The 13,951-nt window shown below is 41.0% G+C and overlaps 1 protein-coding gene across 2 annotated transcripts in view; it reads left to right on the top strand.

The window, feature by feature from the left end:
• The first annotated feature begins 11,331 nt into the window (after nucleotides 1–11,331).
• The window catches only part of LOC135487955 (synaptotagmin-A-like), an 88,790-nt gene continuing 86,170 nt past the window's right edge, over nucleotides 11,332–13,951 (top strand). Inside the window, exon 1 of one of the 2 annotated variants that reach the window (XM_064772268.1) lies at nucleotides 11,332–12,685. In XM_064772268.1, the coding sequence (XP_064628338.1) occupies nucleotides 11,714–12,685 (972 nt within the window). In that variant the 5' untranslated portion in view covers nucleotides 11,332–11,713. The remainder of the gene's footprint in view (nucleotides 12,686–13,951) is intronic. The other variant, XM_064772274.1, reaches the window with a different exon arrangement.

Below are 13,951 nucleotides of genomic sequence, written 5' to 3'. Positions count from 1 at the left end.
GGAGAAGGAGGAAGTGTATTTAGTAAAATGAAAGGTATAGTTGAGAAGCAATTCCCATATTAAGTTTAGAAATTAAGCGTAAAGTTATCAAAAGTATATTTTTGGCTATAAATTGTCATGGACAAAGACTTATTATTGAGAAGTGATAGTATTGTATTTCAAGTTTTTTGTTTTATTTTTCTTCTTCTAAATAGTATAGAAGTAAATTGAATACATGTGTGAATTTAATGATTTAAAGATTTGAAGCTGATGGTCATAAATTTGATTGAAATGATGGTAGTACCGGTTGTAAGAAAGGTTTGAGTAAAGCATTTATATTATAAAATTTATTTAAACAGAGTAAACAATTATGTTTGAATAAGGGAGGACAATTTCTATTGCAAGTATACAGTAGTGAGACAGAAAGCAGTTGATTGAAAGATATTGTGTAAGGTTGTGCATTTTAACAAAGAGTATAATTGTGTTTACATTTGGGATTAGCTACCCCTAAAATAATGTGTAACCGATTATTTTGAAAGGTTTTAAAATGTATCAATGAGGTATCATTGACAAAAAGAAAATAAGAATGTGTGATAGATTTTTTTTGGAAAGTCAGTTCATTGAATGAGGATTGTGAGACAAATATGCTTTTGAGTTTGAAATGGGATGCAGAAGTAAAGTGATGAAACCAGTTGGAATAATTTGATTGCAAAGCTTTATTTGTGTCGTACCTAGCATAAGAACATTTGTAATTGCTTATGTCATTAGTATATTTAGATGATGTTAGAGGATTTGTAGATTGATTGATTAGATTGATGATTAGATGGATGATTAGTTAAGTTGTTTGATCTAATGTGTTGCTTGCCACCAAGGTTGTTGTATACTCTAAAGCTCTTTGATAGTGATACATAAGCTTTATTCTTGTGTTTCCAGGTGAGATTATAGCTTTATCAGATTATAAGCATTGCAATTTGAGTGTGGTTGAGTCTACATCTGTTATGGATAAATTTGAGCAGACTTCAGGTATTGGAAAATAATTAGTTTTCGTGAGGTTAGTTTTGATTTTGATTTCGTGACTTAACCCTTTGCTTTGCATATTTTTGAGATATATGAAATTTTTGCAAAATTTTCATTTAATTTTGGGGGAATGGGATGTAGCATATGAATATGTATTAGGTTCACTGGTAGGAGCCAATAGGAACATCCTGTGGCATCTCATGCCAAGCTCTGTTATGTAATGCTACCAGGTGAACTTAGAACTACTTTCTGTAGAGAGGAAGATTTATAGCCTTGGCGCTGGTCAAGTATAGACCGAGCAAAGGAAGCAAGAGGAAATAAAGAATATAAAGGATATATCGCGTTGGCATTGGGTCGGAACCGGCGGGCAGAAAATGCATGCTGCATACCGTCTGCAGACTGGGGGTTTTCTCATGAGTCAATAGAATCTAAGGTTTGGAATTAGGGGACCATATCAGTAGTTGCTTTGCGCCAACTTTTTTTCAAAGTTTGTTTTCTTATATTTTTTGAATTACCTGTGAATCATCTTGCAGAAAGATTTTTTTTGGGTGTGCATGACAGATAACGTACTTAATACAGAACATGTATATTGTATCGGCCTGTTGTGCCTCGTGCGCCTGGTTGATTGGCCGGCAAGGTTGGGTTCGTTTCAAAGGCAGCATTTCATGATAAAAAGTGCTGAATGACATGGGTAAATATAATTAAAGATAACAGAATGAAGAAACCCAGGGAACAGAAAACCATTGTATATCAAACACCCACCTTGACAGTTCTCCTCTGTCTCTTGATGTTAAGTGAAAATACCGGCCTCTTTGACATTCTAAACAGTTGTTGTTAGGTCAAATAAAAAATGTTTTCAGGCAAATGTTTATTACTACAGTCCTGGTCACAAGATACATCCTAGCTGATTAGCATCATGTAGGCCCTACGTGCTAAATCCGTGCGAGTCACACATACATGTAGCGTGCCAGTGGATGCACTTGGTTCACAGTTAAAGGAATTTAGGCCTACACCCCAACTCGTGGTGTATCGCAAAGCCTGTTTGCACAACGGCCTAGATAATCTTTGTTCTACCGTTTGGCATATACCTGAAATGGCCTCTTATTTTTTAGTGTGAAAATCACATGGCAACTGTTGAGATGGTCCCCTAATTCCAGATCTTAATTTTAATACAGAAGTTGGCTGAAAGCAACTGCTGATATGGTCCCCTAATTCCAGACCTTAGATTCTATTGACTCATGAGAAAGCCCCCGGTCAGCAGACGGTATGCAGCATGCATTTTCTGCCCGCCGGAGTCGGAACCTGGAGGGCGAAAGCCCATACTACACTGGTATCTTGCAGAACTGTCGGAATCTCTAAGTAGCGTTTTGATGTGCAAAATTAAGGGCTTTACACGTTGAAGAAGGGGCAATCCAATGTGATTTTGTGCTGCATATAACTTGTACTGAGAATGCATGCAGGTGTGTGTGTGTATGAACCTACATACTCATTCAATGATTAGACACGTCCCATCCTGTGTGTGGCATTATTGAGAGTAGGCACTTCAGCTTTTTGTCATTCAAGCGAAAAGTCAGCTGTTTACGGTACTGTCACGAAAACGTTTTACGACGAGGTTATTTACAGGTCAACGTCAACTCCATCATCATTTCTGTTTTTTTGTGTTTGTGAACCCAGCAAGAGCCCGTTGATCAGGAAAATGCTAGTTCAACTTCTTCAATACCGGACTGCGACATTGCGTAACCAGCTCGTGATCATGTTAATTTGAAATGTGTACAGTTTTGTTCATACATTTTCCATGTGAAACCTGGATTGGGTTTATAGACATAAAAACTGTAACTCGAACTTCGAAATCACTTTATTTATTAATCCAGTTGCAAATTTTTTCTCGTTCTTGTGAGAGCTATGCAACAGACTGGTCTCAATCTTTCCACACTTAGTGTCCTGTCAAGTCGAGGAAAAAAAATAGGTTCGAATTATCAATCTGCCTCCCCACACCTGTATGCATATTCGTACGGGAAATGGGCCTCTATGGTTTTACTATAACCATAACGGACAGTCAAGACAGTGTCCACATGTCACCAAAGCGGACACGTTGCCTCCTATTATTGTACATTATGTACATTGTGTATTTCAAGTCACGTTATGAAACACTTTAAGCCAAGTTTTTGATATCACATCATCCTATTCTTGTGTACATGCTTCACAACACAGCACGTAATCATCACAATTTTGGCAAATATGGTAGAAATAAGCGCAAATTATGCCCTTAATTAGTCAAAGGGCTACTAAAACACGGATTTCACTACTTATTGAGAACAAACCTATGAAGAGATGTGCTTGAACTATCATCCAAGGCCCGGTTGTTCGAAAGCATACTGTTTTTTTCATGTACAACAATGCACATGTAACAACATGTCAGTCTGATGTTATGAGCTAACATGCTTTCTAACAACTGGACCTAGAAATTCCAACCAGCAAATCCACGTCAAGTGCCGTAGAACAGGAAATATTCGCGGTTGAATCTGCTTTTGCTTTCAATTTTTTGCTATGGTCTGCTAGCGCTTTGGTAACCATTATTAGTGGAGATTGTCTTGCTGACAGTGTCCGAATCCCCAAACTGACCTTTCAAAGTCTTACAAATCATGGCAGTGAGATGTGTTTTGAACAATATCATATTCATACAGCAAAATCAAATTGTTTTATTAACTGCCACGTATTGCTTCAACTCCTAGCATTCTCAGGGGAGCTGAATACATTGGCTCGTCATGTTTTAGTCGGGTTCTAGCATTCCATACATGGAGAAATCGAGTGGAGATCCCCCGGTTAAATTTAGAGAACTACGAACAGTTTACTGTTGCCTTTTTCATCAACCTAAAGTTTGAAATCAAACACAATCAAATTTTGTTTATGGACGGTAATGGCTATTCAAAGGGAATCGTAATAGAAATACAAACTCCAAACCAATTACAAATTGCCACGCTCACACGAAAGAGGCAACAGAGATACATAACTGACTCAGGACTGTTCACGATAGGTTGGCATCTCATAATTGTAACAAGCCAAAGGAACCGCCTAACGTGTTACAAAGACGACAAAAAGCAACGACTGCGCAATGTTGGTGGCAGTAGCTTAATGTCGCAATTGGGGACGACATCATTCCTAGGAAGTGGCATTGGGTCGCCAGACAGCGCCCTTAGAAAGCAAAGGCCTATTATTTCAAGCATGTCGCAGTTTTATGCATTTACACGTAAACTGAGCCGGAAAGAGAGAAAGGCTATGTATAGCATTCAAAGTAGGTATAGCGAAAGTTCAGCCCCTTAGTAGGAAATGTCTATCAGGGGCTCACAAATCAATTTCTTCTTCTTAGCGTACGCTCTGCACTTGGATATGATATTCTCCAGGGAGCATTCCTCCTAGGCGGGATGAGCGTTTTTATACGTGCCACTACGGTTAAGCGCCAATTGGGTTTATTGGTCGTGTCAATTAGAATTTTGCCAGCGGTAGAGTCCCTCCCAAGTGGCTCATGTTTCTCAGGTCACTTGGTATGGTATTTTGCTTACCCTTGGCATAGACAGCAGATACAAGGAACCTCAGTTTTGCGTCTAATTCGAAAGACTGTGAAAAGCCAGGAATTTCAGTTCCTTGAAAACCACGCCGGTTGTCCAGAAATAAAATCCTAGGTTCCCCCAGGATCAAACCCGGGCCCGCCCTACTGCATGGTAGCCAGCAGTGTTAACCATTAGGCTATTATGCGCCTCTATCTTTATGTACATCAAGTGATTGAAAATAAATGCCAACAGAATCAGAACTATGTATATCTGCAAAGTGAGAAGTGATCGTTCAAAAGATTTTCCATGACAATCCTATCAAGTCACCTTTTTTCCTCATTTCTGAGATTTTTTAATTGAAAAATCTTCAGAATTGGTTTTTCTCCAAAAAGCCACTTTTACCTCACAAGAATTGAATCAATAACAAAACAAAGTTGCGAAATAGTGTACTTTTTTACCCAAGTTAATATGATAATTATTGTTAAGTCACTATGAACATGATCAAAACCATTACAACTTAATATTCGATGCTACACTTCACTGCCTCTGCTTGGGTAATTTCAATGGCAGCTCTTTACTCCATACAATACTTGAATTTTGATGATTTTTTATGTTGTGAATTCAAACAAATAATATATTCTCTATCACTAAAAATGGGGGAATCAAACACCAGTATTTCAGCTAAATTTCGGATAATTCATCGAAATCAGATAATCTTTATGACTGATTTTGGGCAAATCTAAATATTTCAGCTCAATTCTGAACTCTTTGTCCAAAATCAGATATTATTTATGACTGATTTGGGACAGATTGAAATAGTTTAGCTCAATTCTAGACTCTTCCCCACAAATCAGATATTATTTATGACTGATGTGGGACGAATCTAAATATTTCAGTGAAATTCTGGACCCTTCGTTCAAAATCAGATATTCTCTATGTCTGGTTTTAGACAAAATGAAATAGCTCAATTCTGGACTCCCGTCAAAATATTTCAGCTGGGATTGAAAAAGTGCAGCTAAATTTTGGACCCTTCTTCCAAAATCATATATTCTTTACGACTGATTTTGGACGGATAGCATCATGTCAATCCGAACTTTGATCTAGAACAGTATGGTCTGTGTTACCTTTATTCATTCATTTCTACACCAACTAAAAATTTACAAAAATGCACTGAGCCCACTTTTACACTGATAAGGGACTCATATTTTCGCCCGCAGTCTTTTTCAAAAAGGGGGTCAGTCAAATCTCGCTCGAAAATCCTGAGTGTTCATTCTAAAGTGGCCGTTTATTAAGTACGTTCAAAAAGAGGGGGGAAGTTGTAAGTCTGGAGGCTTAAAGTGCTCACAGGTGTGTGTGTGCGTGTGTATGTAAGGGGGGAGGGGGGCGGGACATTATATGAGCATTATTATCGCCTTCATATCACTATGTATGAAAAATATGAGAAAATAAGGTTAGAGTTGATAGCAGCTTTTATATTGATTGCAATTGTTATCAAATACATTTGTGTACAAAGTCAGTTTTCCTCTATATCATTCATTTATTTCTTCTGATATTGATAGTTACCGAAGTGCTCTTCACGAGAGAGACATTTGAAGCCAATGTTATAAACTCATTGGAGTCACCTACACTGCGTATGGTACGACAGCGCTCAAAACTGGAATGTGCATGCTCTCCGAAAGCCTTGACTTCTGGCAGATTTTCCGACTTCACTTACAATGTAGATACTAAATCTGGATATATCGCAACCAATGAGGCCCACTGGCTTCACTAGGGCGTTGAGTACGGCATAAAGTGACACACTGTACCAACAGGGTTACTAAGGTTCTAAATATATGGGCATTATCACCAAGCCCCTGGCTTCCCAGTCACCGTTCACACTATACAGGTGTACTGTCACCCGATTCCACAGAAAACGGGAATAAATAAATTTAGACGTTATTACAGATTTTTTCGATTATGATCCTGATCATGAGTGGGCCCTCCGTGCAGCAATCATCTCAATTTGATTATTCGGCGGTATGTATACAGTTACGCAATTGTGGCAAAGATTACCCCGATACTAAAAATACAAAAAGGCGTCATATTGGCGCTATATGCACATTGCTATTGTCATATTCGCAATTGGAAGTGAGGCTATTGGAGACGGCTAGTTTAGGGGACGGACGTAGTCCCTCTTATGCCATACGACGTCGCTATTATTAAAAATTTCTACCAGTCGTCATCACATGACGACGATTGTATCGTGGTCGCGCAAGTGGTAGAGTGAATTGCCAAAATAGTTCTCCTTAAAATAATCTCACATTTCTATATTTGTGCAATCTTTTCAGCATATATCGTCTTTATATAGTTGAATAAGTTGATAAAGAATGTTTGCATCTGATGTTATCGTTTGAATAGCATGTTTTGAAAAGCTTTTTGAATCGAGGTCAAAAGAAATAGTTTTTTTTCTCATTTTCCCGCTTTTTCGACATTCTAAGAGTGTTTGATAACAATTGTTTTTAAACGTCAGAAAGCTTTTGAAAACAAATCTATTAAATGGAACATTAGATCAGATGAAACAAGAAGGAAAAATCAAAGACAATAGCATTGTAAGAGGGGCTATCATGAAAATTTAAAGATAGCGCTCTCTATTTTGTGACCAAGGATTTTCAAATGCCGTGACCACTAACACTACGCTGTACTTTTAATTTATCATGAAATACAAGTGTCACGGGAGCAGAATACATCTCGTCATCTTGTTTCGGTAAAGTTCTATCGTTTACGTCACGGAAACAGAGAGCGGATATCCCAAGGTTATGGTTAGAGAAATATGAAAAGTTTTCAATTACTTTGTTTATCAATGTGAACAGATTTAAGGATCAAACGATATTTTATGATATTGGTAAAGCACAGAATTTCGTTATGCGTATTGATTATACAAATAAACTTCGAATAGAAGAACTCGCCAAGAAGACAAACAGAAAAATGTATTATGTTAGAGAATACTTTCCGAGTGGTTGGCATCTCATCTCTGTAACAAAGGATAGGAACCGCTTTAAATGCTACATCGATGGTAAATCGCTCAAGCTGAAACATAGAAACTTTCGAAGCAAAACAAAGCGGCCGGTAGCTTCCCTCAAAAGGTTATCACATTTCGGATGTGGAAGTTGCTGTAACCGCCTCTTCTTCATTGGAACCGTGGCACAGTTCTTGGCATTTCCGTATATTCTTAGCGAGGAGCAAGTGAAGACCATGTACCATATTCAAAGTATGCACCGTTGTACCGCTAGTTTAAATTAATTCATATTTAGATACCTGCTATGACAAAAAAATTCCATTGTTGACACTCAACTAGTAAGCATTTTAAGAGGCCTTGCCAACATATTGTGTCCAAGCAAGGTTTGGTGAATATTTGGGCACGACTTTGAAGTAATACGCTTTTGGTGGCATGCAGAGCGTCTGAAGGATATTGCGTTCAATAGATTATCCCTGAATGCTGTGAATATCCCATGTACGCACTATACATCAGGTTACTGAATATGAAAAGGCAGAACCAAGCGGGACGGCATATTATAAACCGCGAGATGCGGAATGCGAAATCGCGAGATGCCAACTTCGGTGAGAGTACCATACGCCACAGGATGTATTTCAAATACGGAAACTAAAAAGGCGAACATTCATGAGACAGAGGCTGTAGTAGGGAGCTACCCTTGTTTTGATTGGCCCATTGAAATAGACTCCGATGTGCGATGTGAGGAATTTAACCTAATTTATAGCCGAGTTTCGATTGTCAGACTATCCCGGGCTATTTTTATGGTGACTTGTGCCGCCAGGCGTAACGTGAAAATAATCTTGATACATGCAGCATCCTGAACCTCATGGTATTATACTCACAGTATATCTTGATAAGGTGCAAAAACCTTTGTGGTCAAGATGAACATGCACTTGCATGTGACCTTTGTATTGTCTTCTACCCTTCTAACAATGATTGAATCGAGAAGTGGACAGCGGCATCAGAAAAGGTGATTGTCATGGTCCAGGGAAGTAGAAAATCTTGTGGTAGAAAATAATGATTACTCATCTCGCGATTTCGCGATTTCTCATCTCGCGGTTTATAATAAGCCAAGCGGGACAACTGCAATGCGGAGTCTATCACTTAGGCTAAATCACAACGCTAGAAGATGAACACATCATGCCAAACAAGCTGATCGTACAGGGTGTAGGCAGTGCCGCTTCTCTAAAATCTTGTTGACAATGGATGGATCCCGGCGAGTAGACTTAGCACATAGCCGGTTCCATAAGATGCACAAGTTATCGATTCTTTGGAATACATACTTGATCCACTCACCAATTTGATCCCAAGCCCGACGATACCTGATTTGTACCACCGCCTTGATTGGTAGAGTCTAAACAGCCGAACACAACAGTAGGTGTTTCGCTGCCATAAAAGGGGCGGGATATCTATTCAAGGGTAAACAACGTAATCGTCATGAATAGTCATGACTCTACATCGGAACTTTTCATATGACAATTAAAGACCAATTAGAAGAAACGAAGACAAGATATCCCACTCCTTTTATGGCTGCGAAAGGCCTACTGTTATGCCCGGTTGTTTAGGCTCTACCCATCGAGGCGGTAGTAGAAATCGGGTATTGTCGGGCTTGGATCTTATTGGTGAGTGGATCCAGTAAATAAATCAAAGAGTCAGATCACGTTCTGACGTTATTTTGCAGGGTCTAAATGTGCTACGTCGGCATTAATGAATCATTACGTCATGAGACACTGATGGTAAGTGACTTTTTGTAAAGGGCAAGCAGTGATGAAAAGTTGCAGAAATTTCCTGGCATGATGTTTATGTTTTGAGGATCTATGGTTCCGACGACCATGCGCCTAACTGATTTCGGAGCGACGGTTTCTTGTTCAACCGGGTTCAACCACTCGTGTAGAAGTACGTGTACATGTAACAATTGTTTCACATTATTTTTGTTAGCCGTTGCCGGTTTATGCTTCTTGACGCTCATGCAACCTGCTTCATGAGGGTCGATATTATCACGATTTGCCAACATAACCCTTTGATAAGACAGTTGTAGAATAGACATTAGGACCTAGGTGCCAGCGGGCTTTCTTTGAAGACAACAGGTGTATTTGGCCAGACATGAATTCTTTCAACTGCGCGGGAAGGGGCAAAATACCTTTGTAACGTAAATGTAGAAGAACGATGCACTTCAAATGTATGATGCATACATCTTGTGTGATACGCGTGTTCGTGGAGTGGCTCGATGATCTGGAAGGCTAAACTGACCAGAGTTCTACTACTACTGGCAGTTTAAGCACGCGGCCAGCGATCTTTTCCCTCTAGAGTTCAGGGACACAATTTTTTATCTTTATCATTCTGTGCTGTCGTGGATCTGATAAAGTTTGGCGGTTTACAACCGTCATACTCATGCACATGACAACGCTTAACCCGCACCCTAATTATGATTTGTTTTTATTTCACAACATTTTGGGAGCCTCGATGCACTACATCCGATCAAGAGCCCGTTTTAAAAGGCTAAGTTTATAATTAGGTCGAGGACAAGGGTTAGGGTTAGCAGTTGCGTAAGCATTACAGTAGCAACAAACAATTGTAGTGTGCTGCAGCTAGGAATTGTAGTGATGTAAAAGAATGGTGTCCGGGACTCTTGGTGGGAAAACATTTTCTAAAAACCCATATACCCGTGCCATAATCCGTCTGAAAGAGTAGGGCCGGACACTTTTTCAGCGGATATTTTCTACCTTAACACCATCGTCATTATCTTCTTGTCTACGCAACTGGCACAGGTACTGTATCTATTACATTTTTAAAATGTATTTGAGTACATTCAATTGACATACATGTACATACTTTATAGCCTGAATGGTTTATCATCATCAGCGCCAAATCTATCCCCCCCCCCCCCCGTCCTCAGTCCCATTCACCCATGTCAGGCGGAAAAACAAATGACGAGGTTGATATTTCCTCCAAGATGACCTCATAAAAGTAAAAAGAGACAATTCACCGAGTGTACTTGTCTTTATTGCTACGTACTCTTATCATATAACGCACAGCTGCTTAGACACATGTCTATTAACGTACACTGTGGATCTGCCTTGTTAATGATAAACAACGGCTGACGTCATTATGATTTGGACATTGTGCTTCTTCTGTCATTGCTCACCAAACTACAGGTCGAGCTTCATTATATATCATTATATCATTATATTGCTGATAAGTGCGAATAGTTTCGATGTTTCAAGCTCTTTGAGATCATAGCGTCACCTATCAGAGATTTTGTTTAACTTCATCTGTCCTTCTTGGCTCCTGCCTATAGTCTCCCTCTAAGTACATGTCACATTTGGGGACGCAAAAACATAGTGTTCATAGTTTTCTGGTCATGACAAACTGTTTATGCGAAACCTACAACAGGGCCAACAGATTGGTAACAATGGCCATTTATGAGGGGATTACAACGCATGTCATATTTCAAAGATTTATCGCGACCTGAATTCGTATCCCGATCTCGATCTCGGAACGTCACAACCGAACCACTCTGATATCTCGCTCGAGATAAATAACTCGATTGCTCGAGATATTTCCGGAAAAAAAAGTTTTCATGTTAAAAACAAAAAAATCATGTGATGTTCTTTCCCAACCACCGTAACCAAGAGTGCCACGTGTCCTCGTATTGTCATTACCGATACGGATAATTTATATCTTGATGCTATCGTTATTTCATTCACAGAAGCGTCACCAGCGCTAGCGTTGTTCACCTAGCATAGTAACGGCGATACCACATCGATATTCTTTCGAGATCGCGCTCGTCGTCTGAGTGCAGGCTAACGATCGGTTGGGTTCGGTAGCACCGCGACATATACTTGCGCGCGGGGATTCTGATCAGGCGCAGGTCCATTCGGAAGCTATTGGTACGGGACAGAGAGGATTAGAAACGGATATTAGATCATTGGAGAAATCTAGGATATTTTGAGGATACTTCGAACGGATTCATTTGCTCAGTTGTACTGGGAGAAGCTTTTAACTTTTCTATATCAGGATATAGCTCTATCGATTTTTTTCTGAAGATATACATTTGGAGTAACTTTCCGATAAGTGAGACAATTTATTCATTTGATATTTAAACCAAGTCGGGTTGACGTGATGTTCTGACAGCGATATGGGTAAGCGATTCCAGAATGCTGCCCGGGGTGACACACACCCTGTTGACGCAACAGCCACATTGGAGACAAAAGTAATTGTCGCAGTAGCCGTGGTCGCTGGGTTTGTTTTCTTTGCGTCTGTTGCGTACATTGTTTGGCGATGGTACACCAAGGGACGGGCAAACTCGGATAAACTCAAGGAAGGAAGTTCCTTGCTTGCTCCGCCACAAGATGGGGAGGAGAGCCGTCGACCCTCGTCTTCAATACCACCGGTTGTAAGCGAACCAGGGAAGAAAATTGAGTTCATTCTCCCGATGACTCTGTGTACAGGTGACGACGAATATGACAATGTACAACCCCTGGATGACCGCAGGTACAGTCTCCCGCTAGAGATACCTCTAGATGCGGACGGAAGGCGCCCTTCGACTTCCTCTCTCCACAAAAACATGCCTAGACGGTCGAGCTTTGACGCATTTTCAATTCAGGCCAAAGAAGTTGACAAAGATTTGTATGACAGTGGAGACGAGTTCAGCCATTCTCCACGAGGTCTTGGCAAAATTTGCTTCAGCCTCAGCTACTCCACACGCCTCAACTCTCTTACCGTCGGTATCATAAAAGCAATACACCTGCCCGCAAAGAACATCAGGGAGACAGCCGACCCTTTTGTAAAGGTCAAATTGTTGCCGGATAAGAAGCCAAAGTATGAAACCAAAACACACCGAGGCACCATGAATCCTGAATTCGAGGAATATTTTGTGTTCCCCATCCGCGATGGTCCCATGGAAGAGAAGGTCCTAAAGCTGACCGTTTGTGACCACGACAGGTTCTCTCGACCTCTTACTATTGGCTATGCTTCTTTTCCTTTGGGAGAGCTGAAGAAGGAGCAGATAGCTGACCCCGACGCCGAGGAAGTGGAGGGACATGCTGTGGAGGTGGGCGGCATTGTAAAAATCGACGAGATCTGGAGGGACATACATGCCGAGCTACCGGTAAGTAACGAAGTTTATTGATATCAACAACATTTTAAGAAGTATGCTAACATGAATTAACATGAACTCGATTGCCTGCCGTAGCTCGTGCAGCTCCCGTACTAGTTCATCTATGCAAGTCTTCTGCGTTGTATTCCTTCGTCATGGTTTTATAAACGGACAGTGCTTAATTCCAAGAATTACTGGCTAATCATATGTATGTTTACGATGTAGACAGAGTAACCGTTATACCGGTGACCTGCAGGCAATGAATTGGCAGTGTCGGGAACATTCAGCGAGGACCTTCCGATTATCATTTGGCATAGTTATGTCCCTCCGATCGACCATATGCAGGTGCTGAGAGATAGTGTCGAGTCCCGACGACCACATGTAGGTCTAGGTCGCGACAGGGCTGTGTCAACATGGTGAGGTCCCGACAGCTACCTGAATGTTACGATTGGTCAGTGTCGAGACCCGATAACCATGCAGCTGCAGATTATGAATGGGCTCCGTCGAGTCCCGTCGACCGGCTGCATGTTATGAACGGGCTGGTCGAGTCACGACAACCGCCTGCAGATTATGAATGGGCAGTGGCGAGTCCCACCGACCAAATCCAGTTTATAAATTGCAACGCCGAGGCCCTACGGGTTATCAATGGTCAGTGCCGTGTTCTGACGACCATCTGCATGTTGTGAATGGGCACCGGCGAGTCCCGACGACTGTTCCCGCGGGGTATGAATGGTCAGTGTCGACTACCTGCAAGTAATGAATGGGCATTATCGAGTCCCGACAACCGCCTGCAGGTTATGAATGGTCAGTGTCGAGTACCGTCGACCATCTGCAGGTTATCAAAGGGTAGCACGTGTCGAGTCTCGTTGATCACCTGCAGGTGCTAAATGGTCATTTCCGAGTCCCGACGACGACCTGCATGGTCAGTGTCGAGTCTCGTCGACCTTCTGCCGGTTATTAATGGGCAGTACGTGTCGAGTCTGGTTGACCACCTGCAAGTGCTAAATGGTCATTTCCGAGTTCCGACGACGACCTGCATGATATAAATGGTCAGTGTCGAGTCTCGTCGACCTTCTGCCGGTTATTAATGGGCAGTACGTGTCGAGTCTCGTCGACCACCTGCAGGTTCTGCATGAACAGGCATAGACCTGGTAAAAACAGGCGCTTGTTGTCCAATAAATGCAAAAGAATTAGTTAACGAAACTTGGATTATTTCAGCATCTCTGAATCCGTCAGCGAATTGTTTACAACACGCCCACATTACACAGTTCTTTTATG

The sequence above is a fragment of the Lineus longissimus genome, chromosome 1 (assembly GCF_910592395.1).
Source record: "Lineus longissimus chromosome 1, tnLinLong1.2, whole genome shotgun sequence".
Lineage (NCBI taxonomy): Eukaryota > Metazoa > Nemertea > Pilidiophora > Heteronemertea > Lineidae > Lineus > Lineus longissimus.
The sequence above is the reverse complement of the archived record's forward strand: the minus strand, read 5'-3'. Positions and strand labels throughout refer to the sequence as shown.